Source organism: Silurus meridionalis, chromosome 9, assembly GCF_014805685.1.
Source record: "Silurus meridionalis isolate SWU-2019-XX chromosome 9, ASM1480568v1, whole genome shotgun sequence".
NCBI lineage: Eukaryota > Metazoa > Chordata > Actinopteri > Siluriformes > Siluridae > Silurus > Silurus meridionalis.
Genome location: NC_060892.1, coordinates 25,611,741 through 25,635,033, shown reverse-complemented (window position 1 = coordinate 25,635,033; position 23,293 = coordinate 25,611,741). Strand labels below are relative to the sequence as shown.

Here is a 23,293-nt window from a genome sequence, read left to right as displayed (position 1 = left end):
TATTTGTTTTATTTGTTTGTTTGTTTGTCTTTGATCCTGAGCATCACGCCGCCAACACCGAGGTCTACATCCTTCAAACTCATATTTGCACATGATAAAAATGTCATTTGTTTGTTTGTTTATTTATTTATTTATTGCATCCTGCCATGGAGTCCTTTCTAGGCTCCTCTTCAGGCTCCTTTCCTCCTGCTCCGGTTGCCAAGTACTATTTTTAACAAGAGGCTGAAGTTTCAAAGCTGAATCATTTCATCAGGAATCGACTCTTTGAGTCATATTCGAGACACTTATATTTAAGAGTCGACTCATATAAAGATTATACTCCATTCCCAAACGCTTCTCTAAACTGTGAGTCGAATGATTGGGCAGCGGATCAGTTGTGGGAATTGAAATAAATATTTTTCATGACTGAAGTTTTTTCTTGCCACAGTAAAATGAAATTACATTTAATTGATAGGAAGGAAAGAAGGTGCTTTAGTTCTCACGTGTACATTATAGCACAGTCAAATTCCCAGTGATGTGAGGAAGCTGGAGTCAGACATCCTACAGCATCCCTGAAGCACAAGGGTCTTACTCAATGCCCCCCAAGAGTGGCAGCTTGGTGATACCAGGGCTTGAACCCCTGAATCTCTGATCAGTAACCAAAAGCCTCAGTGCATAGGGGGGAACTGCATATAGGGGTGGGGGTGTTACTAATGTATTACTGATGGTTCTGAACAGTTATGTTTGATAAGGTTAATGCAAAAGTCTCACACATCTCACCTGAGTGAGCATCCTTTCTTCCTAACGCTCACTCTGAGACTGAAATGAGTTTTGAAAATGGAGGTAAACGCTATATATAGTCTGAAGTGTCACCATACATGGGATGGTCTGAGACAGAGGCAGTATTTTTGTTTCGCTCAGCAAGACGCTTCCAAGTGCTCTCAGGCCGACCTGAAGCTCAGCACCGTTCACTTCTCCAGGGGGTAAGTCCACATTTATTCCTCCATTTCTTATAAATAATCAGATTTATTCCATCATCAGACACAAAACACATCTGTTCCCACATCTGCTTTAGTTAATAATCATAATTCAATGAATACACCATGTTGTATGGATTATCAGCTCTTGATATTAAGAATCATTTTAAATGTGTGATTATTACACGTAATTTTTTTATTCCAGGAATAATTTGCTTATTATAATCAGAACAATTTTAATCATTTAAGTGTAACATACTGTATCATATAAACCCATTACTTCATTACGATTCTTCAATTCAATGTGTTGTTAAATAGAAATATATATTCCATTTAGAATATTTGTCTATGCACACTTTATATGATCATTTGTGATGATGATGATGATGATGATGATCTTTGATTAATGAGAATTTCTTCCAATTGAAATCCAGTTGAAAACCAAATGAAATGAAAAAAAAAAAAAAAAAAAACTGGGCAGTTTTACAATCATATCATTGTACACTGGGCATTTCTGCCCTCTAGTGGTTGAAATCGGAATCCCAATTCATCTCTCCTTCTGTTGACGGCTGTAAATTTGTGGAGTGGTGTAGATTTTTAGGAAGCTGAAGACTTACCCAAGCCCAATCAATATCATAGAGACAGAGGTGGACATTGTTGATAGCTATAACAATCCTGGTGTTCCCATAGACAAGCTGGAATGGATTGATTAAATACAAAGATGCAGGACAGTCACCTGTCTGGAGAAGCATGCTGCAGATGTTCTAACACTCCGTTGTAGCCAGTGTCATCTACACTGTCGTGTGCTTTGGTAGCAGGGTGAAGACCATTGATGCCAATCACACTCAAGCTTATCAGGAATGGTGATGGAGTCTCTGGTTGAGGTGTTGGAGAGGGAATGTTCAGAAAAACCAAACACTTGAGTCCTACTGGAGAACGTTCAGCCAAAGACCAATTTAGACAACCACAGAACACCACAGGTGATCTTTCTTATCCGTGGCCATCAATTTCCCCTTTCTGTAGGGAGCAGATGAACACTGACAAAATCACTGTGCCATTATATGTATGTATTTATCAACATTTTATTTTCATGTAGAATTCCATGTTTGCTCTTCATTCCAACCTGCTTGTCCATGATGAAATCGCAGCTCACAGCTCACGATGTATAGAGGATGATGTCTTTTGGAACAATGACTTATGAAGGTCGGTGCTCCCTGTGACTGTGTGCAGCCTTGTGCTGCCATCTGTTGGCGTGGTACAAAATTACTCTTGAAACTTTTTGATAATGTTCATTAGCACCCTCTGGGGTTTTTGAATAGTTATGTACATTTAGAATATTTAGTTCATTTTTCAAAATTGTATTTTTTTTTTTCTTGTCATCTGAAGCAGTCTCTGGCACAACAATTTCCTTCAGGATTAATAAAGTTCTTATCTAATCTTTCTTCAAGCAAAAGGACCTCCAACATGTTTTGAAGCACAACAGAAAAAAAAAAAAACACCAGACGGCAGATCACAGAGACGGCGTTTTATTGAGCGAGTCTGATTACGCAAACCTGAACAGTCACTTTAGTAAATCGGGGAGGAAGGAAAACCTGAGCAGGATCACGCTGGATCAGATTTTTGCGATTTCTTGAAGCCTCTTTGGTCTCACACATCTAAAAGAAAATCTATGAAAAGCTTAAAAGATATTTACAGATCATTTACAAGCATCCGATCCCTGCGCTGTTCGAGTGCTGCTTCGACACATTTTCATCAAAAATCAAAAACAAACAACAAACAAAAAAAACAAACAAAAAAACCCCACCCTCCTTTTGTGCTTGAGTTTGGAAGCAGTCGGCGAGAAAACACGTTTAAAGTGCATTACATGTCAGTAGTTTGAGTGCAAAGAGTGAGATAGAGGTAAACTCTGTCAGGCCACGTGTCAGATAAAGGCATCGGATACATTCGTTTTGTTACACAGTGTAATAAAAGAGTGATTTCAGGTTCGCTCTGTAAATAAAAGTCTGAAATAATAGCTGTGTTATGTGTAACTTTTTTTTTTGAGTCTTGTACGATTTTCACGACATTCACGCACACGGCGGAACGTTTTCCGATGCGACTCGATGCTCGTAGTGAAGTCGGGGCCTACGATCGGTGTCTAAACGTCACCTAACCAACCTCTTTTGATCACTACATCTAATAGATCGGTAAAATTTAAACGAGCGGACTGAGCACACGGTAGTTTGATATTTTAGAAGGCGGAGTTTTTGTGGAAGAGAGAAAAAAGAAAAAGAAACGGGATTAAAGCTTTAAAATGATCCCAGTTTGAGATATTTTACAAAGTGCAATTAACATTAGAGAAAAAAACACCTAAAAATTCAACTCAAGGATGCCACAGAACGGCATAAAAAATACTGCAGCATACCCAATATTTGCCTTTTTATAAAAAAAAACAAAAAAAAAAAAACAAAAAAAATTACGGAATTTAAATAAAATTCAAACAAGCTGCGTTTTTTGTTTTGTTTTAAGTATCTACAAAGTAATCATTCGACATTCCTGTGTGATATTCACTCCAAACCCCCTGCAGCCGTTGGGCGGATCAGTATAAACAGAGAAAACACAAAGAATTCGTTTTGCTCGAGGCCTTGGAGGTGTTTGAATGTGTCGAGTCCTAACACTGGGGGGAAAAAAGGCACAGGAACCTGATTTTTTTTCTTCGTCTGTGTTTCGCGGTTGCGCGGCGATCACGCCGTTCACTCGGCCTCGGCGATCATACTGGCGCTGTCCGCTTCGTCAAAGTTCCTCCGGTATCGCACCGTCGAGGTGTAACGATGGCGGGTCTTTTTATACACGACGAAGACCACGAGGCCGATGATGCAAAGCAGCACGAAGACGAAAAAGAACAAGGCCAGTGGAGTACCTTGAGATTCTGAAATGAGAGGAGAAGAAACACTCCATTTATAGTCAAGGCACAAATTTGTAATGCATGAAAAAAAAGATTGAAGGCGACTCACTGGCAGACGCCTTGCAGACGACGCGGCTGTGGCTCCCGGAGCAGCTCGCCGTGCTCCACGTTCCGTTCATGGACACCAGAACGCCGCAACCGGGCCGGGGCTGAAAGTGAGCCCAGTTGGAGAAATTGAGCTCGCTGCCATCCATCCAGACCACAGCTTCATCTGTGGATTTAACAGTTCGATTCAGTTTATTCCGACATCACGTTACACAAACACGCAGAGGTTTTGACGTCTCCACATACTGGTGCTGTACCTTTCTTGATGGTCCTCAGCCCCAACCAAACACGGGAGGTGGCGAGAGGGTTTTCGGCAACGTGCCGTGTGACAAAGTCGTTCTCGTCCATATTCTTGATGGTCAGAAGATGAGAGGAAGGTTCTAGAAAGCATACAATACAACTGTACGGTTAGACACGGCCCAAGAATGCACACAAGTGTACATTAAGACGTGAACCACCTTTTTTTCCCATTTTAAATATTTTTTCACAGTTTGATACACAGTTTTATAGGGAGTCCTATAAAAACAACAGTTTTGAAAACAACAGGTGTGAACAGAAGATGAACCCATGCAAGAAACCCTGCAACCATCATGCAACCCAGGAATGCACTTTATAGAAGTTATTTCGCATTTAAAGATGGAAAATAGAAAAGTATTATACAGTGGTTCTCAAATTTTGGGGCGCGCCCTCTAGGGGGGAATAAAGGCATGACACTCAGTTTTTGTGTTCTTCCTTAATCATCATTTATGATTTTCTCTAATAAAAATAAAGTTTATAAACTTAAAGCAAGAACAAACTATTAGGTCATTAATGCAAGTAAATTAAAACATCAGCGTTTTTTCCTCAGGCATAGACCTGAAAGCGCTAAGGGAATAAATCACCTGAGCTTCCCAAGTCACTTTCAAAACAAACTTGAAGGTGCAAATACGTACCCAGTTCCTTACAAACATTTTGTGCGTTCATGTTGGAGAAGACCGAGGTGTTGTACATGGTCATGACGATGGCGTAACAGAAGTCTTTATACTGGATCCATGAAACCTCCCCGTTACTCTCCGGACAGTTAACATTGTGCGGAACAGAGGTCCGAGGCTCTGACAAAAAAAAAATATAATAATAAAATAAAATAAAAATAATAAATGCTACTTTAATAGAAACACCTGGATATAATAGTGCCACCAAAACCAGGAAATCTCCTGGAATTTTCCACACATGGCACTCGAGTTTACATGGAAAAATACAGAGCAACAATGACAACTAAATCGTTTATGAAAACACCTTGCAGATAACAGAGGTCAGGATGTGGTAACTCAACAAACTTTTACGGTTCACGTATGGTACAGTGGTGAGCAGGATAACATCCAAGTACATGACAAAAAACCACATCGACTTTATCTTCAAACCGAGAACAGGAAATTGAGGCTACAATGGAAATGGGTTCCAAAAACCTGATCTATACAAGGAACCTGACAATGTTTTTTGTTTTCTACACCACTCTCTGCAAAACTCTAGGAAATATAGTGGATGACATCCTCAGGAGTTCATCCGTATGTGAATCTCTAAGCTTTGTGAACCAATTGGCTACCAGATATTATACGTGCAAACGTGTATTTTACTTTTATTGCTGTTGTAACAAATGGCGCCCTCCATCTCGGCAAGGCAGCTCACTGCAGTCCAGCTTCCTGTAGAGTCCACATACACGCATTTCTCCTCTGAAATGGTGTCCGTACTCGGAAACCCTTCGGGGTGGAACTTCAAGGCCGTCCCATCTGACCACTCGTAGGGCCAACTGCTGAACTATGGGAACATCAAAGACTACTTTTAATACTGTGGTATTCATTATGCTACATGGCAAATCTATCTATTGAAAAAAAAGAAAAGCCAATCATCCTAGACCGGTTTACTTACGTCCAACCTGGAGAGACCGGTCCAGAGCGGAAATCCGTCTCGCTTGGAGATCAGCGCCATATCCCTGTTGGCGGTTTCGTTGTGAATGCTAACAAGCTGGCCGCCATCGCTGCTGCACTCCTTCAGGGCCTGATACCAGTTCAGTTTCTTAGCAACTAAGCGGAAGCTGTAGCCAGATGGAGATTTCACGTCGACTGGGTCCTTCAGGTACTCGTTTTTGGGATCTGAAACAAACCAATATTGAAAAGTATTTAAGTAAGATATAAGCAACTTTTACTACATTTATAATTATTCTTTTTTTCTGCACTATATCTTTAATTGACGATGAGCGTTAACAATTACATTTTGCTTTTTTATTCAGCGGGAGGGTCGATATTTACTTTCATTTTATTTATTCATCGAATAGTAATGATTCGTCTACTCTGTGACTGTCTTAATTGACAAAAAAATCACTTTTTTCATAAAAAGTATGATAGTATTTTTTAATTTTTAATCTTCATATTCATAAGCATAATTTCATGAAAAACTGTTGAAAAATTAAAAAAACAAAACAAAAAAAACCCCAATGAAATACATGACATGACAAATCATGTTTTGGCCAAAAATATTCCTTTTTTTCCAATCTAAATATTATATTTATTCTAAAATCATGAATTTCCATATTCATAAGCATCATTTCATTAAAAAAACATTAAAAAAGGGAAATACATGACAAATCACGTTTTTTTTATTATTATTTGACTTTTTTTTATACAAATATAATCGATATTAAAAAAAGAGAAAAACTGAATGAAAATCTTTGTGCAAAAAAAGTGCAAAAAGTCAATGAAAAATGTGACATGACAAATGTTTTGACCAAAATATTAATTGTTTCATAAAAATATAGTTATTTTGAAAAGATGAGTTTTGAAATCTTTGACTTGTTTGATGTTTGTTTATTCTGGCATGTTGAAGAAGCTCTGATCTGAAGTGTTGGTGCATTGGATTTGTATTTTAGAAAATAAAACCTCACAAATCACAAAAACTGTTTTTGGCTTTTCATTACTTTTCATTAACACGCGTCTTTGAGGACGAGTGCATCTTAGTCAAATTCATGACTTTTTAAAACCTCTTTTAAGACCATTAAGAATGAAATTTAGGATCTATATAATGACATCAAAAACACTCACGCAATTCTATTCAATATGAGTAAAATACTCAAGTACTGTTTAAATCAGATACTCGACAAGTCATATTGGAATTTGTGACTTTGAACTGAAATCAGTTTTGCAGTAAGGTATGACTGACTGACTTTACACTTCTGAAACAAACGATAACACCTCTGTGGTGGTTTCTCTCACACCCTGTTCACTTTCTCAGTTCAGAGATCAAACCGCGACCGTGTTGAGCTCGAGTCTTACCGTTTTCGATTTTGCAAATCACAATGGTCCTCTGCTTGAACTGTTTAAAAAGTTGTTCCTGCTCAAACAGGTACCATTCTCCAGACAGACTCAGACCGGCCATGAAGTTCTCTGAGGCTGTGGGTCTTCCTCGTTTCCAGTTGGAGTACTGAACGTAGGTATCATCGTACCATTTCAGTTTCTCATCTATAAAACAGAATGACAATCATCAAATCTGTGAGTAGAAAACAACGATTCCATGATTGTTTTAAAAGTATTAGAATAATGATGAGAATCGTCTAGACGAGCAGGCACCTTTCTCGTCTCTGTACATCCCCAGCCACACGAACGAAGCCAGATCTTTATAAGGCTGAAGCTGCGTCCTAATGAATTCGTTCTCCTCTTCATCCCGGATGGTCAGAATGTCACCTTTTCCGACTGAGTGCAGAAAAACAAACAATGGACTTGAAATGTTGAATGTTCAAAAAAGCATATAGGATACGAATAAACGTGAATATTTTAAACAGCATTGCCCGTACCGAGACGCTGGCACGTCTCATGCTCTCTGTACTTGTCGTGCTCCTGCCATCTCGTGGCCTGGAGCAGAAACGTGTAGCAGTTGTTTTTGAATGGGATCCAGTTGGGTCCGTTGCTCTCATGAGGACACTTCTTAAAGTCTCCGGAAGGAACAATGATGTTATCTAGTTTATAAAAAAAAATTAATTTAATGTAAATATGATATGAAGGTAAAAATGATATATTTCTGATTCTGAATCATTTCCTGGTGTCAAGTAAAATAAATACTACTTTAATGGAGAAATGTTCAGACCTTGTGGCTTGCGACAGATCGCCCCATTTAGCATCTCGCCACATTCTGTGGCCTTCCAGTAGCCGTCGGTGTCCAGATAAACACACTCTCCTACAGCATTCTCTTCACTCCAGCGGCTAAACACGGTGTGAGTGTGATCCGTCCAATGGAACTGCTTATCCTGAGATAAAAAAAACATAAGAACAAACCTGAAACAATAGAACCTACAATGTTTTCTTTGTGACACTGTAAAAAAGCATGTGGTGCATGCGCATAAGTTTGAGATTACATTTTCACTGAACAGTCCGATCCAGAGCGGACGCCGGGCTTTGTTGACGTGGACGGTGAGCACAGCTTGCTGGTGTGCATCAGCCACGCTGGCCAGGCTCATCCCATTCTTCTTACATAACTCCAGAGCATCGTACCAGGTCACGTTCTCCTTCAAAACCAGCTTGAAAGTGTTATTGTTGACTTGGAACTCGCCCTCGATCACCACAGGGTCCTCTGGCTTATCTGGGGAAGAAGATCAGAACGAAATTAAAGAAAAATAAATGAAAATATTTGATATGGCAAAAATACGGACAATAAAAATTATAAGAAAATAATAAGATAATAATAATAAATATTAATAAATAAATAATAAAAAGTATAATACAAATATTTGACATGGCAAAAAGTATAATGAAAATAAAAATAGTACAGATGGACCACCTGCATAATGCTGGCAGATAGCGACGGTCTGGTCCTCAGAGCAGGACGTGTAATCCCAAGTGCCCAGCATGTCTGAATGAGGATCATTGAACATATAGGCACAGAGCTCCAAGCCATCCTGCTCAAACAACTACACACACACACACACACACACACACACACACACACACACACACACACACACACACACACAAACACAGAGACGTCAGAAGATCCTTCTAAGAATAAAGTTGGGAATACAGTGGAATACAGATATGAAACACTTGCATTGATGTACATAAGACGCAGCTGGCCATGGATCAGTGGGTTAAAGTTGTGGTACTTCACTGGCGTGTTGTCCACCCACTGATTGTCCTTCAATCCGATCCAAAGCTTTTTTGGTTTCCCGGGCAGCAGGGTGGTGATGAAATCTGAAGACAGAATCGTAAAAAAAAAAAAAAAAAAAAAAAAAAAAAAGCATAAACATTGTTGCTTGTTTGATGATGAACAAATGATGAAGAAGAACCGTGTGCTCACCCTGTTCGGCCTGATCTTGGACAGACAGGAGAGTTCCCCTCAGGGTCTGACACACCTCACTGGCTGCTTTGAAGCCCAGGAGCTCAGGCTTGGTCACTGTGTAACACTGAAACACAAACACGATGCATGAAGCAGCGATTGCGCCTTGCTGGATAGTTTTATAATTAATTGCTGCAGAACAGATCGACCAACCTTGTCCCGGAAAGCCACCTCTTTGTCCTCGCACGGTTTGCCAGGTGGGTGCGGTTCTTGTGGTCCGGTCTCGGATGATGTGACGTTCAACGTCTCGCATACAAACGGCAGCTTGGTCTCGCAGCTTACACGGAATTCTGTGTGTTAAACGCGGTAAAAAGTTACAGCAGGTGCTATTGTTTAAACGGAATGACTTCTGTGCAAAATGTTTTAAAGTAATGACTTTTCCGGTGTACCTGGTGTGAAGGATCCAGGACTTAGTGAAGTACATCTGCCCAAGAACCTCGATTTAACCAAGTGGATATGAGCGTACCTGAAAACACATCGATGAGGTCAGTACCGGGCCGAAGGCAAAATCAGTCTGGATGCAACTCGACTCACCTCATGGGAACGAGGGGACCAGGCTCACGAAGGTCCAACCACCAATGATCCAAACGGGCATGCTTCAAAGAAAAACGAGCGGCAATAAAATTGCTTCAGACGTTTTGTTCTCGTGCGAGGTTAAGAGAATGGACCACCTACCTTATAGAGATGGTCGTGCAAATGTCTGGCCGTGTTGAACGACTGAGGCGTGGCTAGTCTGCTACTGTTGCTGCTGCAGTACACACTCGCCTCTTCGTAGGACAACCTGGGCTGGTTCACGAACCAGAACTCCTGTCCGTCCATAAACACCGAGGTGTCGTGGTGTCCGTCTGCAGCACAAAACTAAACCTTCAAAAAACATCGTACTGAAATCGAGACGAACCCACGATAATAAGGATTTCTACTCCACCTGGATTGTACCACTCGGGATTCTTCGGGGTTTGACCTGGAAGACATTTGAAAGTATTCCTTAGCTCTGAACATATTAAACCCATGACTAAATACTGGGCAGACCCAGTGTCTAGTGCAGCGGCTTACCTCGGGGGATCTGACACACCCACTCCAGCCTGGCGTCGCAGTGAAAGGCTTTGGGGTAGAACTGATTTTGTTCGGTCAGGAAAACGAACAGAAGTATGTACCTCTTTTTCAACGACTGGTTTCAGAACAGAAACAAAGCACATGTGATTATTAGGCACTGAACAACCGTGTGTTTTACACAGCATTCCTCAATGCTCAATGGGTCCAGAGATGTTACACAGAGTGGTGCAGGGAGAGGGGACATTTTGGAACGAGGAGCCGAGATCCCTGGGGCGTCGCCGATTGTTGGGAAACCAGTGCGAGCTCGTTTCGAACCCCTTTGCCATTAGTTTTAATGGAGCGGTGTTGTATTTTACTCAAGTGTCGAGTAAATGTAAACAGTGAATTTGGAACATCATTAGGATAGAGTGTGATCTACCACACCATGCCACCGCGTTCCTGAGATCTTCGCAAGCTCACCTTGAAGGCGGTGCAGTCTCGGTTGTACTCGTCGTCCTCGTGGAACTCTTTCGGAAAGATCTTCATGGACACCTGTTACGGAGCAGTTCGATCAAAAGCATGAAAGGACTGAATAGGCTTTACGCTAACTGTAAATCAACACCGAGAGGTTATTAGCATTATGAGAAACTCACGGGCTGCCCATCACTCCACTCCCATCGGTTGTCGTTGTTCGGATTTCGCCGGTTCATGCCGACCCAGAAGTAGCGATCGTTACTGAAAGATATGGAAAAAAAAATTTTTTTTGCATCGTCAGTGTGTTCAAGGTTCCATCTTGTAAATGAGTAAGTTGTTTAGACAATAAAAGTACACTGGACTTTTCTAGTTTGACCTTTGATCCATTTATTTTTTCTCCCTACAGCATCTACAGTGTGTGTGTGTGTGTGTGTGTGTGTGTGTGTGTATCAGTCATATGTGCACCAGTGCTGCATCTCTACTAATAATGAAGCTGTTGGAGTGAACGCCTGGTGCTGTTTTTCTTTATATTTACATTTGATTGTTCAGCAAATTCATCTTGTGCCTTGACCTTCTATTAAAATCACCATATAATTTTCCCCCACATGCAAAACTTGTAGCTGTCTCAGTCGTAAACATTCTATGAGACTCATTCGTGAACTTTGAATCTGAAATAGAGTTTTGGGGTTTTGAAAATTCTGGCCGTGATACACCGAGCGTGTGCTGCCAAAGAGAGAAATATTCAGTGTGTGCACACACGTGACTCTGCTGCAAATTCCTTCGAGAAAAGAACTGCATCAACCGTGCAATAAATTTCAAGTCTGCTGGCAAAAATGTAAGAGCGCATCGAGCACAAAAGTGTGTTACGTAATTTCGGTCTCAACTGTTGCAAAACATGCTTTTTATCATTTCCAGAACATCTGGACCATTTCGACTTTGCTGAAAACAAACGATGCCCCAGTTCTCTCTGTGCGTCACACCGTGCCGTGCTCTCTTACACGTTCACGAGTGGAGTAAAATCACTTATGTACTGAATATGGATTGGGTTTCGATCCGAACCCTGAATATAAGCACTGTTTGTGTGATTGTAGGTGTCTGTGTGTGTTTTATACCTAACAGAATCCCTCATAATCTCATGAAGTAAACTCATCTCGTTGAACTCAGTGAAGCTGGGCAGATGAGCTCCCAGGGCTTCACAGAACTGCTCGGCTTCTTCCCACGAGCGCTTACGGTTCACTCGCTCTTCGTTGAAGATCTTCAAGTGCACACGCACGCACGCACACACACACGGACAAACAGCATGGAGTTAGTGATTTGTGACCGTTATTAAGTCATACAATCACACACACACACACACACACACACACACACACAACACACAACCCCACACCTTGTAACAGTACTTCATTCCAGGTCGAGTAACCCATCCTGGGGGGCAGGTGGCATTGAGTTTTGACTCCGGTGGTAAAGTTGGGGCAGGAGGTTCTGAAGCGATGGGACTCTTACAGATGCTACCAGCTTTAAACTCGGTACAATTCTCTACAGACCACTGACCCATTGGATTCGTAGACATCACTGCACAACCTCCTGCTTTACCTGTAATGCAAACACACACACACACACACACACACACACAACCAGCAAGATCTAAAGGTCATGTTCTAAAGTACACAAATAAGCTATAAATGATGTATAAAATATTTCAGCTCTCAGAAATATGTCTGTCTGTCTGGTCTGTCTTGTCTGGTCTGTCTTGTCTGTCTGATTATTTGTTATTACACACACAGAGTGGGATTGGTGATTTTCTATATTGGGAGATTTCCTGTAGCATGTGTTTGGTCAGAGGGAGGCGCTTTGTCAGGGTGTTCATGGGGTTGCACATAACAGGAAACAGAAGCCTGCTTTAACTTGTACAAACACAAAGTATGCTCAACCTGGTTCTCCCCATTTCCAGTTGGTGTACGTGACTCTGCTCGCCTGCCCGCTCTGGCTGAACAACTGGTACTCTCCTGTGCCTTTGGTGTCCTGGAGCCCCGTCCAGAAAAACTGCTGCTTACCTCTCGCCTGCTCCTTCAACAGGCTGTTAACAAAAGCCTGCTCAAATCTAAACAGGGAAGAGAACATGTGTGTGTGTGGGTGTGTAGTAAATATACATATGGGACATATTATGTATATATTTTATATAAATATCGGAATATTTACCGATCATTAATGACGAGTTTACAGCTGTTTTTATAAGAGACTTCACGAGCGTCGACTTTATAGCACGCGTTTTTATACCTCCTCCAATCCTGCGTCAATACATAACAAAAATCAAATGACCAAATTCAAAAAAGGGTCAATAAATAAGCATTGAGATCTTTCATAATTTCAGTGCTCAGTTAAATTTTTTGGTAATTGTCATTGGAAAGACTTATGATGCCCTACCCCATCTCGTGGGCAGTTATTCTCTGCCTCGCTCTCCTTCACCGTGCCGGGTTTCTTACACAGAAACGACTTTGTTGTGCCACAGGAATCTACAGACCATGTCTGAATCTGGGTTGGAGGAAGATAAAAAAAAAAATTAAATATGGTGGTTAAACTTTTCAACCTACTTCTTATGCACTATATGAACAAAACTGTGTGGACACCTGAGTGTAAAATTGGTTCAGTCACAAGGCTGGAAGTAAAGTCAGGTACTGAGGTAGGGGAGGTGAGGAGGCCGGGGGGGGAATTTAGACCACTATAGGAGGAGATCTCCCACTTCAACCCATGTAATGCATACAGAGGTATTGTCATGCAGGAACAGGTTTGGGTCTCCTAGTTCAAGTTCAAGCAATGAATTGATTCCTGTATGTTTTGGGGGTTAAGACTTTAAGAGAAACCAGTACCAGTTTGGTCAACATGACGAACAACTGATAAAGTAGGAAACAGTAAAAGATTGTACACGATCGCTTAAATAGACGTACCTAAGCATTTGTTCAAAACAACAAGAAATTGCTCAAAAGTGACAACAGGATGTCGAGGTTTAACAAGTATGTTTGAGAAGCTGAGAAATGCTCCAAATACTGAAAAACTTTAGGTGCGTCTGGGCTTTTACACGTTATACAAGCTTTAAAGTCATCATTTTGTCTCTCCAAAAATCCAACAATACATTTTTATGATAGGAAATTCGGAATGTATTTGGCCTCGGTTTTAATATTCAAAAGAGAACATCATTCAAAGAGTAAATTCGGCGTATCTGAAGCTCGGAGGAACAGCAGACCTGGTGCGCTTGTGAGGAAGGGCGTGGTGTTGTTTTGATCTTCGCTTTGCCTGATTGTCTGATAACTATGGCAAAGGTGGATTTTTTTTTTTTGGATGTAGCCACGTGATTGAAAGCCACGTGATTGCTCATTGTTTATTTGTCTCACAGTTGTACAGTAAAATGACTCCGTGCTGCAGCATGAAGGCACTTTGCTTTGTGCCTGTGCAACCTGACACCCTTCTTACATCATATCATGCAGCACTTTGTCTCAGGGCAAAATGGAGTCATATTAGAGTTAGACTAATCCGTAATTACAGTTAATTACAGTGCTAGAACACAAAACACAAACCATTCAGCGTTCTTAAAAAAAAAAAAAAAAAAAAAAAAAAAATTGCCCTGCTGATAAACACCTGCAACCAGAATAACACCCAGTTCCGATTTCATTCAGACCTTAATGATCTCTATGAAGGAGTTCTGCATACAATACATAATAAATCTAATCTTCTGGCACTACTTTATATCTGGGTGTGATTCGGTGCAGCAGAATTGTAGCTGTATTGAGACATATATAATTAAGCAATTATTTTGATCCACTGAGTCCAATGAGAGCTTCAGCTAGTCAATGCTGGGAAGTCACACTGTTATAAGATGATAATCCATGACTAGGTGTGAGGCTGCTTCACCTCTGGTTGTTCTTCACCTTCACATCATGTACCAACATCATGTAACACTTCACACCTAAGATGTACGTTATAAACCCACATACCAAATCAGAGAGCACCACGCAGCCTGTGGTGTTGGGCTTCAGCATCGGCGGTTGATTACGCGCCCAGTACGTGAACGACGCGTTCGTTCCATCTTCCCATTTAAAGACCTCGGTGTTGCTGTCAGCCTTCAGACCGATCCACGGGTTCAGGGTTTCTGAGAAACACAAACATATCAGTGGACTTCCCTAAACTCCACCAGCCCATTAACCATAACCAACTGAAAGAACTGTCAACGCAGCATCACATTCTGCTGTGCTAATACGATTTTTTTTTTAAAGTTCCACTTTTTTTATTTCCTTTTTCAATGTAAATGTGGAAAACGTTTTCAGTTAGGGGATTGTGATTTTTTTTGTGTTTTTAATGCTTACCATGGCATGTGGTTAAATAAACCACAGTGGCACTTTTATCAAATGGACACAGCTGTTATTGTTGGCTCGGAAAAAGGAAGCTTCTAATCTTACACTACATAGTGTGTGTGTGTGGGGGGCACTGGTACACGTATTCACAATCCTTTTTTAGGTGCAGAACGTGTGTTCCCCTAACTGTACCAAACCGTGACTTAAAAATCGAGCAAACTGTGAACTGTGTGTACCGATACTATATAGGCAAACGTTTGTGGACACCTGACCATAAGATTTGCTTTTTGAACATCTCATTCCACACCTAGTCCCAATTCGCTCTTACAATAACCTCCACTCTTCTGGTGGAGCTTAGAGGTTAAGCATTAGACTTTGAAGGTTGAAGTTCAAATCCCAGCCACACCAAGGCTCGTAACCCCAAATCTAAAGAGCCCTACACAACTGTGTGTCTCAAACTTTGTGCTAGAGTTTGGGGAAGGAACACATGGCTAAAAGGTCACGTGTCCTAATACTATTATCAAGTTGAGTTGCTAAAATACAGAACCTGCATCGTCAGCAGTTAATTATAATGAATTTGAATATATTTTGCATTGTGCTGATGCCTACTTCCTGTAAAGTGCATGTTGAGCATGTGCATGTCTCCCAGACTATGGATGCTGGCCAGCTGAGCTCCATGCTTCAGGCACTCTTGCTGTGCGTCTGCGTACATCTTCCTTTCGGCCATCTGTGTTCCGTAAAGGTTGTAGCAAGAACCTCGCCATGGGAACCATCCGCTCTCACACTCCGTTTCCTTGTACACCAGATTATCTAGTAGAAATGTAAACACAAATATCTTCAATAAACAGTGATCGAGATTTTCCAAGAAATCAGAACTGAGCGAGGACGCGTCCTACCCGTCGTCGCCGTCCGGCTGGCGTGCTCGTTTTTCTCACAGACGTACGGCAGCTTGTTCTCACACGACTCGGCGGCGAAGCGCAAACTAGGGTGCAGCACCCCGCACTCCGGGGACATCCACATGGGCTGCTCTGAAACCACATCGGTTTATTTATTTCCATGACACAAAAGTCTTTTACTGGAGCCTAATGGGTAAACAGCATGTCTTTCGAAACCACGGCGAATAAAAAAAATAAATAAATTTTTAAAAAAACGTCTGTGACAGATGTTTTCTCCCACCGCATTTTGAAAATACATTCATGGACAAAGCTGCTATTCATGCACAGTGGATTTGTTCAAACCGACGCACAACAGTGACCCTGGAGACAACAGAAGCGTATTGTCTTTAGGGTGACAAAGACGTGGAGACAAACACGCTTGCGCTAAACAAAAGGTGGTGGGACTGCGTCTCTCGCCAGAACAATCGCGGACACTGTCAGTGCGAATCCGTTTGGATTTTACGGAATAAACACACACGAGGTGTTAAAAAACGAATGACGTGATGTAAAAAGCTTCATTACCTGGTTCCCATGGAGAATAAATTAAAGGAGATCCATCGGACCATTGCCACCCCTGGGCCCAGTCCAGTTGGTTCAGCCCAATCCACAGCTGCTCTGGTAAACCTTGAGTTACTGCAGAAATACATTTGATTCAATTCTTATTTCAATTCTACATATTTAACATTTATAATAATACATAATATGTTAGGCATCAGCCCACTTGAGTAAATTTCAACATCACATCAAAACAAAGTCAAAACATAGCAAGAGTCGGGTTCTTCTGTGGACAGATCTTCCACTCCAACCCATATCTTCATGGAGCTGGCTTTGTGCACAGGAACATTGTTTGGATCTTCTAGTTCAGGTGAAGGGAAATGTTCGTTCTCCCGCATTCAAAGACGTGCGAGAAAAAAAAAAAACACAAATCTCTGGAAAAGTCCTAAGACTCATAAGTATGCGCTGGAAAAATAGATTCCACTGCACTCTGAAGGATTATCTTTGTTCTGGTGTGTGTGTGTGTGTGTGTGTGTGTGTATTTACATTTCTGCAGTTCGTGAGGACCGGCGACACTGAGCAAGTCCCCTCCCTGACTACGGCAGGCATCCCGAGCCTCGTGCCAAGAAACCGTCGCTGTCGAAACCACCTGGTAACACTGACCATCATAGGGGCCGACCCATAATGCACCGCATCCCTCCTCTTATATGGACATCACCGCGTAAGTTTGGAAAGACAGTAGAAAAGACATGAATAATAAACAGGAAGTCAAAGAGAAATTGTATTTTCTTTTACAAAACAATAAAAAAAAAACATTCCATAATGTACTTTATACCATATATAATACAGCACTTCCTGTTTAATATGAGCTCCACTGTTCTGCTCTGTTGCAGGCTTGGTTTCTAATCTCTCACAGGGTACAGAAATAGCTACTTCCAGGACACGTTCCAGAAGTGGCAGGAACGCTGGGAGCGCTGTATTGCTGTGCAAGGAGACTAATTTGAAGGCAATAGTGTGGAAATGTAGATAAATTAAGTACTTTGTGGTAAAACGGACCTCGAAACTTTTTTGATACAACCTCGTACACAGCATGTGAGGTCACAATCGAATCCTTGAACTCTAGACCCACCCCTGTGCCAGAAACCTTCCCAGCTGCACCACCTGCTCATTGGTATTTAGTCTTCCAACATGCTCATATATTAGCATAGGGAGCACTTATTTAGACCTGGGAATGGACTTTTTAGAGTAAAGTTTAAAACAAGTCGAAATAAAATGCCTGCTTGGTTTAAAATCCTGTTCAATTAAATAAAATAAATGAAAAGATTTTATGGAATAGTTGACATCTGTAGGACCACATGTGGGTAATACAGATGTGTATATAAGATTTTTTAATTTTTTTTACAACGCATTACAAATTGAATTTATTTTTTATACCCCTAGCGCTGTTGTGTATGTTTTTATTTTATTAATAATAAAAAAATCAATAAATGGAGTGACGCTACGCTCAAAGCTTGCCGTCTGCCACTTAATACGTTCTTGAGGGAACTATGTTCTTAGATTGGAACTAATATGTGTGAGCTCACCATATTTTAAACAGTTGCCCCACTTTTGATCCTCATCATAGTTCTCAGTGGTGGAGCACCAGGCGAGAGAGCGGGTGGCATCGGGATCGAGGCAGCTGTGGTGCCAGACGTTGTTGTACAAGAAGGGGAACATACAGGGTGCGCCATTAGCGTTACCACCACTAGTGTGAATGGCTGGGAACAGACAGAAACAAGAATTTATTACAGAGAGAACGAGAGAGAGAGAGAACGAGAGAGAGAGAGAGAGAGAGAGAGAGAGAGAGAGAGAGAGAGAGCACATGTGTGTATTAGTTTGTAAAGTCCCCAAACTGGTTTAAACACATTTCTTGGAAGCAGCTTGATTACACAACCCACAAATTACACAATAAACACGTAGAAAAGGCGACACTTCAAAGCAAACATTCGCGTTGAGATGATCGTTCGTTCCTGGAACTGAGCCACAAAAAAAAAAAGCAGTTAAAGCGATATAACAACGACATACAAGCATTTTATTTATATATATAAAAATTAATAGGCGTTTAACGGTACACACAATTCACGGTTCTGTACGTATCTCGGTTTTTTTAGCCCCCGTTCAATTTCAGCAAATTTAGCCAAAAGAAAATTGCTTGTCATTTTTTTCCCTTTATCAACACATTTTATTATCATTAACATCCGCAGTTTTAATTTCTAAAAAACACTTTTGGAATAAAATGCCTGCTTGGTGAAATCGTATATAAAAAATATTTAAAATCGAATTAATCAAATGAATGCATTACACTTTAATGTGAAAGTGAAAGGGAAAAATTATGCCTGTGGCGTTACTGATCTATGAGATGAATTTCCCCTAAAACTCCAAAGAAGCTCACCTACATCACAACAACAATCACCAGCTACCTGATAGATCACACCTTTTACACTCACACACAGGTTTTCAACAACCAGGATGTATGACTTCTGGCTCGCGTTCCAATACTATGTTTATTGTGAGTTGCCATGTGTTTGTGTTATTCCTCCAGAATTATTTACCAAAATAAAGGCACATCTATTTAGAGTCTTCCTTTGAACATCAGGAATTTTTCAAGATAATTATCCCCCTTAACAAATATCACTAATTAAAATGCAAAACAAAGTCATTCTTGTTAAAAACAAATGTAAAGAAATTTTTGCTGTTTTTTTGCTGCCTTTGCTGTTATGACCCCAGACTTCTGCTTTCAGTCATCTCCTGTTTTCCTGGGGGTAGAAATAAAATGTGCACACGTGTAAAGTCCCATCGGTTATCTATGACCACCAAGGGGAAAAGCCCAACACTCAACAGGAAACAGACATGTGGTTGCTCATCATGGTGTTATTATGCCTCGAACAGGAGGACCAATGACCACACAGGCAAACCATGAGTAGGAAGAGGTGGGAGAACTTCTTACAGAAACACGAAATCCAAAGTTCAACATTAGTGACGGGTCGTTCATGAACGATTCGTTTATTTTGAACGAGTCCTTAATATGACTCATGAGAACGAGTCGTCTCAGGAAGTGATTCGTTTATTTTCTAATGGATGCGCATGAGCAGAGCGTCACGAAATCTCTGTAGGTTATGTACGAGGAGCAGAATTGAGCTGTTCATCTCTGGTCCGAGTCGTTCGTTCTTTTGCCACATTACTCGCTCAAGAAATCTTTTTTTTCAAATTTTGACATTATTGTTACCATAATTATGAGAGTCATGTGACAAAAGATCTAAAGAAACAGACCAGAAGATACGAGAGGTGAAGCTACTTATATTTTCATAATTGGAACTATAGACAAAGTTGGTGTAAGAAGATGTGTTGGGGATCTGCTTATTAAAATTTTTATTTTTTATCAAAAAAATGGAATAAAGTAAATGACTCAAATATTCGTTCATTTAGATGATTCAAAGAGCCGATTCACTAAAATGATTCAATCTTCCCATCACTATATAACATTAAAAAATTTTGATACCTAAAACACGCTGTTGGAGAAACGATGCATTGCTGTTAATATTTAGTGTCTTGGAGGCTCTTGTGAAGATCGATAGCATCGTGAATTATGCTTAGCAGCATGGAAAAGTTCTGAGGAAATCCTTGTTCCCTCTGGCAGGAGGTTCAGACTTGGCTAGTGATACATTTTTTGAGATGTTTAATCAAAAATCAACCAAAATCAACACAGAAACGCATCCAAGAACTCAAAAACTATGTTCTGCAGATTGTAACGTGGGATTTAAACATTCTGTGTAGTGGTCTCCGTCCTCACCCTCATTATACTAAACAGGAAGAGATTCCGTGCTGTTATTTTCCCTGGAGACAGAAATCTGGACATTTTGGAACCGGTTTTTGTGCTCGTTTCTTTTTATATTGTGGAAATACTTCTCAAAGGCATGATATATACATTTCCAGGAATCTCTTACTTCGGTACGGTTGTTCACAGATGGCCTCGGTCGTGCCTCCTCTTCTCCACGAATCGGACGCGTCCCTCTTAGCGGTGACGTTCCCGCCGGCCGTGACGCTCAGCTTCATCTGAAAGATGGTAATGATATATCCCTCGGAACATCGCCATTCCAAGCTGGGGTCGCTGGAGCAGGTGAGGAGAGACAGCGTTTTGGAGGTAATGTTCAATCCCAGGCAGGCAGATAAACCGGTGTGGAAGAGCCGATGTCCTGCGCCCCACTTCCACGACCGTGCCGTCGCTGAGGAACAGTTTCCCAGCGTAAGAGATCCCTTCTGGACCAGGAAGCACTTCCCGGTGCCTTCGTGCTGAATACTAAAGGAATCATCACCTGTAGGACAGAAATGTAGGTCACATTTAAAAGCGACTCAATCTCAATTTTTTCATCAATTTCAGATCATCACCAACACCAACATCCACGTGGTCCATTTAGAGTCGTGACACTACAGCAAATTTGGACCGGAACCTCTAAACCACAAGAACACGCCAGAAGAAGGTTAAACTCAACACAGGAAGTTTGTTTGGTTTTAGCGCACAGACACCAGGTAGTACTACTTCTGAAATCGGCGTGACCTTAAAAGACCTCAGAACATTTCACACATGTAACCAGATCTAGGTTTCCAAGACCCCATGGAACAACCAGAGCTTCCAGATCTTGCATGCTGGAGGTGAAATCGAATCCTAACGTACTTCGAATCCTCCTCTGTGGAAGTGGTAAAGGAAAGATAAGGTTCTGATCAGAATGTCGGTGGTTCAAACCGCAGCACTTTTCCACTTTTGGGTTCCTCTGTGCTTCAGGAGCTCTGAATAATGAAGGTCATAAATAATGTAATAAATGCAATCTTCAGACACCCGAATGCTTGGAACCAAGGATTTCGCAGTCGAGCGCATGGGCATGACGGCTTCTCTGAACAAAAAACCTCCTGATTCACACTTTCACTTTGACACACAGCTTTAAGTCTGCAGGCCTTTTCAGCTCCCTGGGTGGAGACCAAAAACAATTCTGAAGAGTTTTCAGGGCATGGAGGCAGGTTCGACACCGCTGTGGCACAGGGTGTGGAACCTATTAGCATACGGCTAATGGAAGAATAAACAAACAAGCATTCCCTCAATCCCTCAGACGCGTCACTGAGATTCGACCAAAGTGAATAAACGTCAACGTTGCACTTTAAACTCTTAGATATTAATGAAGTTGAGGTGTTGGTGTGAGGATATGGCGCTTGGTCGAGGTTCTGAGCAGAAATGCAGACTTACCAGTGCTCACAGTTGGTGCGCAACTTCCCAAACGAACCGAGCTTTCTCCAAGAAGCAGCCACAGGACCACACAAAGCACTCCCTGCCCGGTCCGGTTCATGGTTCCAGCGCAAAGCACCGCCGATTTAAGTCATTCGTTACTTGTTTGTCCGCGTTGGTTGCTCTTTGTTGTAACACTGACAGCTTTCTTCTGTTACTCTGTAACACATCCCCCAGCAGTTCAGCTCAGATCTTCTCTCCTGCCAATGACTTGCAGACACTGAGCGCTCCCTGTACACTTCTATCAGCCACAGAAACGCGGCGTTGTGATTGGTCAACTGTCAACTACGTCACGAAAAACTCCCACAAAGCCACGCCCAAATCTGAAAAGTTCCACAGAACCTTCTCAAAGAATTACATCAAACCTTCTGACTTGTTTTCTTCTTTCTGGAAAATGAGGATTTGTGATGAATGTTATAGTTTTTAAGCCGTTCTATGTTTATTTTCTTGACTCGTCTCTGGCATGTGGTAGCTCATTGGTTAAGACGCTGAATCAGAAGGTCACAAGTTCAAATCCCAGTACTGCTACTGATGGGACTTTGAGCAAGAACCTGATCTGTGTCCACCAAATGTTGTTAATGGGCCCTACTTCTGAACGAGGTGTCGTTGCTGCTGAGGATGAACATCCTTGAGATCCAGGAGTAAACAATTTGCTCGAGTCTACAACTTCCATGAACACTGACATCAACAATGATGCAGCTATATCATGGAGATTTTTCCCGTCAACTCTATAAGGACACATTTATGAATTTAAAATGTGTATTCGGTCCTTAAGGAGGTGAAGGTCTATATACACTATAAGCCCAAAAAGTATTGGGACACCTAATTTTCCAAACATATGGGGTTCTACCACAAAGTTGGAGGCAACCGATTAAATCGGACCTCTCTGGAAGTGTTTGCATGAAAATTTTCCTCTCACTCTAACTTGGAGACCCAAACCTGTTCCAGGAATACAATGCTCCTGTGCACAAAGCCAGCTTCATGAAAATATGGTTTCCATGGGATCTCCTGCTATAGAGCTCCAACCACTTTGAGCACCTTTGGGATGAATTTTTCACATCTTTGCATGCACCCCAGGCCTCGTCAACTCCCCTACATCACTACCTGACTTTACTAACACACGTCCCTGTAGCTGAATGAATCTCCAAAATCTAGAGGAACATCTTCAGAATGGAGACTATTATAAGAGGAAACAGAGACTAAACTTCTTTGTTTTTTTTTTCAATTGATCCTTTATTTCTATTGTATAAAAACTGTGCTGATCTGATTATTCCTTGTACAGGAAGTGTTTGATGGTGAATGTGAGAAGTTTCTGAGATCTGCATGACAAAAGAGAACAAAGTTGCGTTCCACAAACTGTCAATCATATTCATAATAAATAAAAAAAAATC

The 23,293-nt window shown here is 41.2% G+C and overlaps 1 protein-coding gene and 1 long non-coding RNA gene across 2 annotated transcripts; one reads left to right on the top strand and one right to left on the bottom strand.

The window, feature by feature from the left end:
* Positions 1 to 963: 963 nt before the first annotated feature.
* LOC124391027 lies at positions 964 to 2,729 on the top strand. Its single transcript, XR_006926896.1, has 2 exons — positions 964 to 1,936; positions 2,053 to 2,729. It is a non-coding gene; the product is annotated as an uncharacterized LOC124391027 (long non-coding RNA).
* On the bottom strand, positions 2,467 to 22,136 carry ly75 (lymphocyte antigen 75). The gene is made up of 35 exons (XM_046857285.1): positions 21,864 to 22,136; positions 20,572 to 20,940; positions 18,172 to 18,345; positions 17,135 to 17,290; positions 16,616 to 16,726; positions 16,055 to 16,186; positions 15,768 to 15,968; positions 14,802 to 14,956; positions 13,237 to 13,344; positions 13,012 to 13,100; positions 12,744 to 12,913; positions 12,200 to 12,405; positions 11,922 to 12,064; positions 10,989 to 11,070; positions 10,816 to 10,887; positions 10,357 to 10,471; positions 10,229 to 10,264; positions 9,979 to 10,148; positions 9,838 to 9,899; positions 9,693 to 9,769; positions 9,457 to 9,593; positions 9,265 to 9,370; positions 9,016 to 9,158; positions 8,749 to 8,878; positions 8,327 to 8,550; positions 8,059 to 8,218; positions 7,769 to 7,930; positions 7,545 to 7,667; positions 7,251 to 7,436; positions 5,851 to 6,074; positions 5,559 to 5,739; positions 4,878 to 5,036; positions 4,203 to 4,325; positions 3,950 to 4,111; positions 2,467 to 3,864 (listed from the first exon to the last, which is right to left on the bottom strand). Exons 1-35 carry the CDS (start codon positions 21,961 to 21,963, stop codon positions 3,689 to 3,691), a joined length of 5,124 nt encoding a protein of 1,707 aa, XP_046713241.1. The 5' UTR covers positions 21,964 to 22,136; the 3' UTR covers positions 2,467 to 3,688.
* Between the last annotated feature and the right edge of the window lie 1,157 nt (positions 22,137 to 23,293).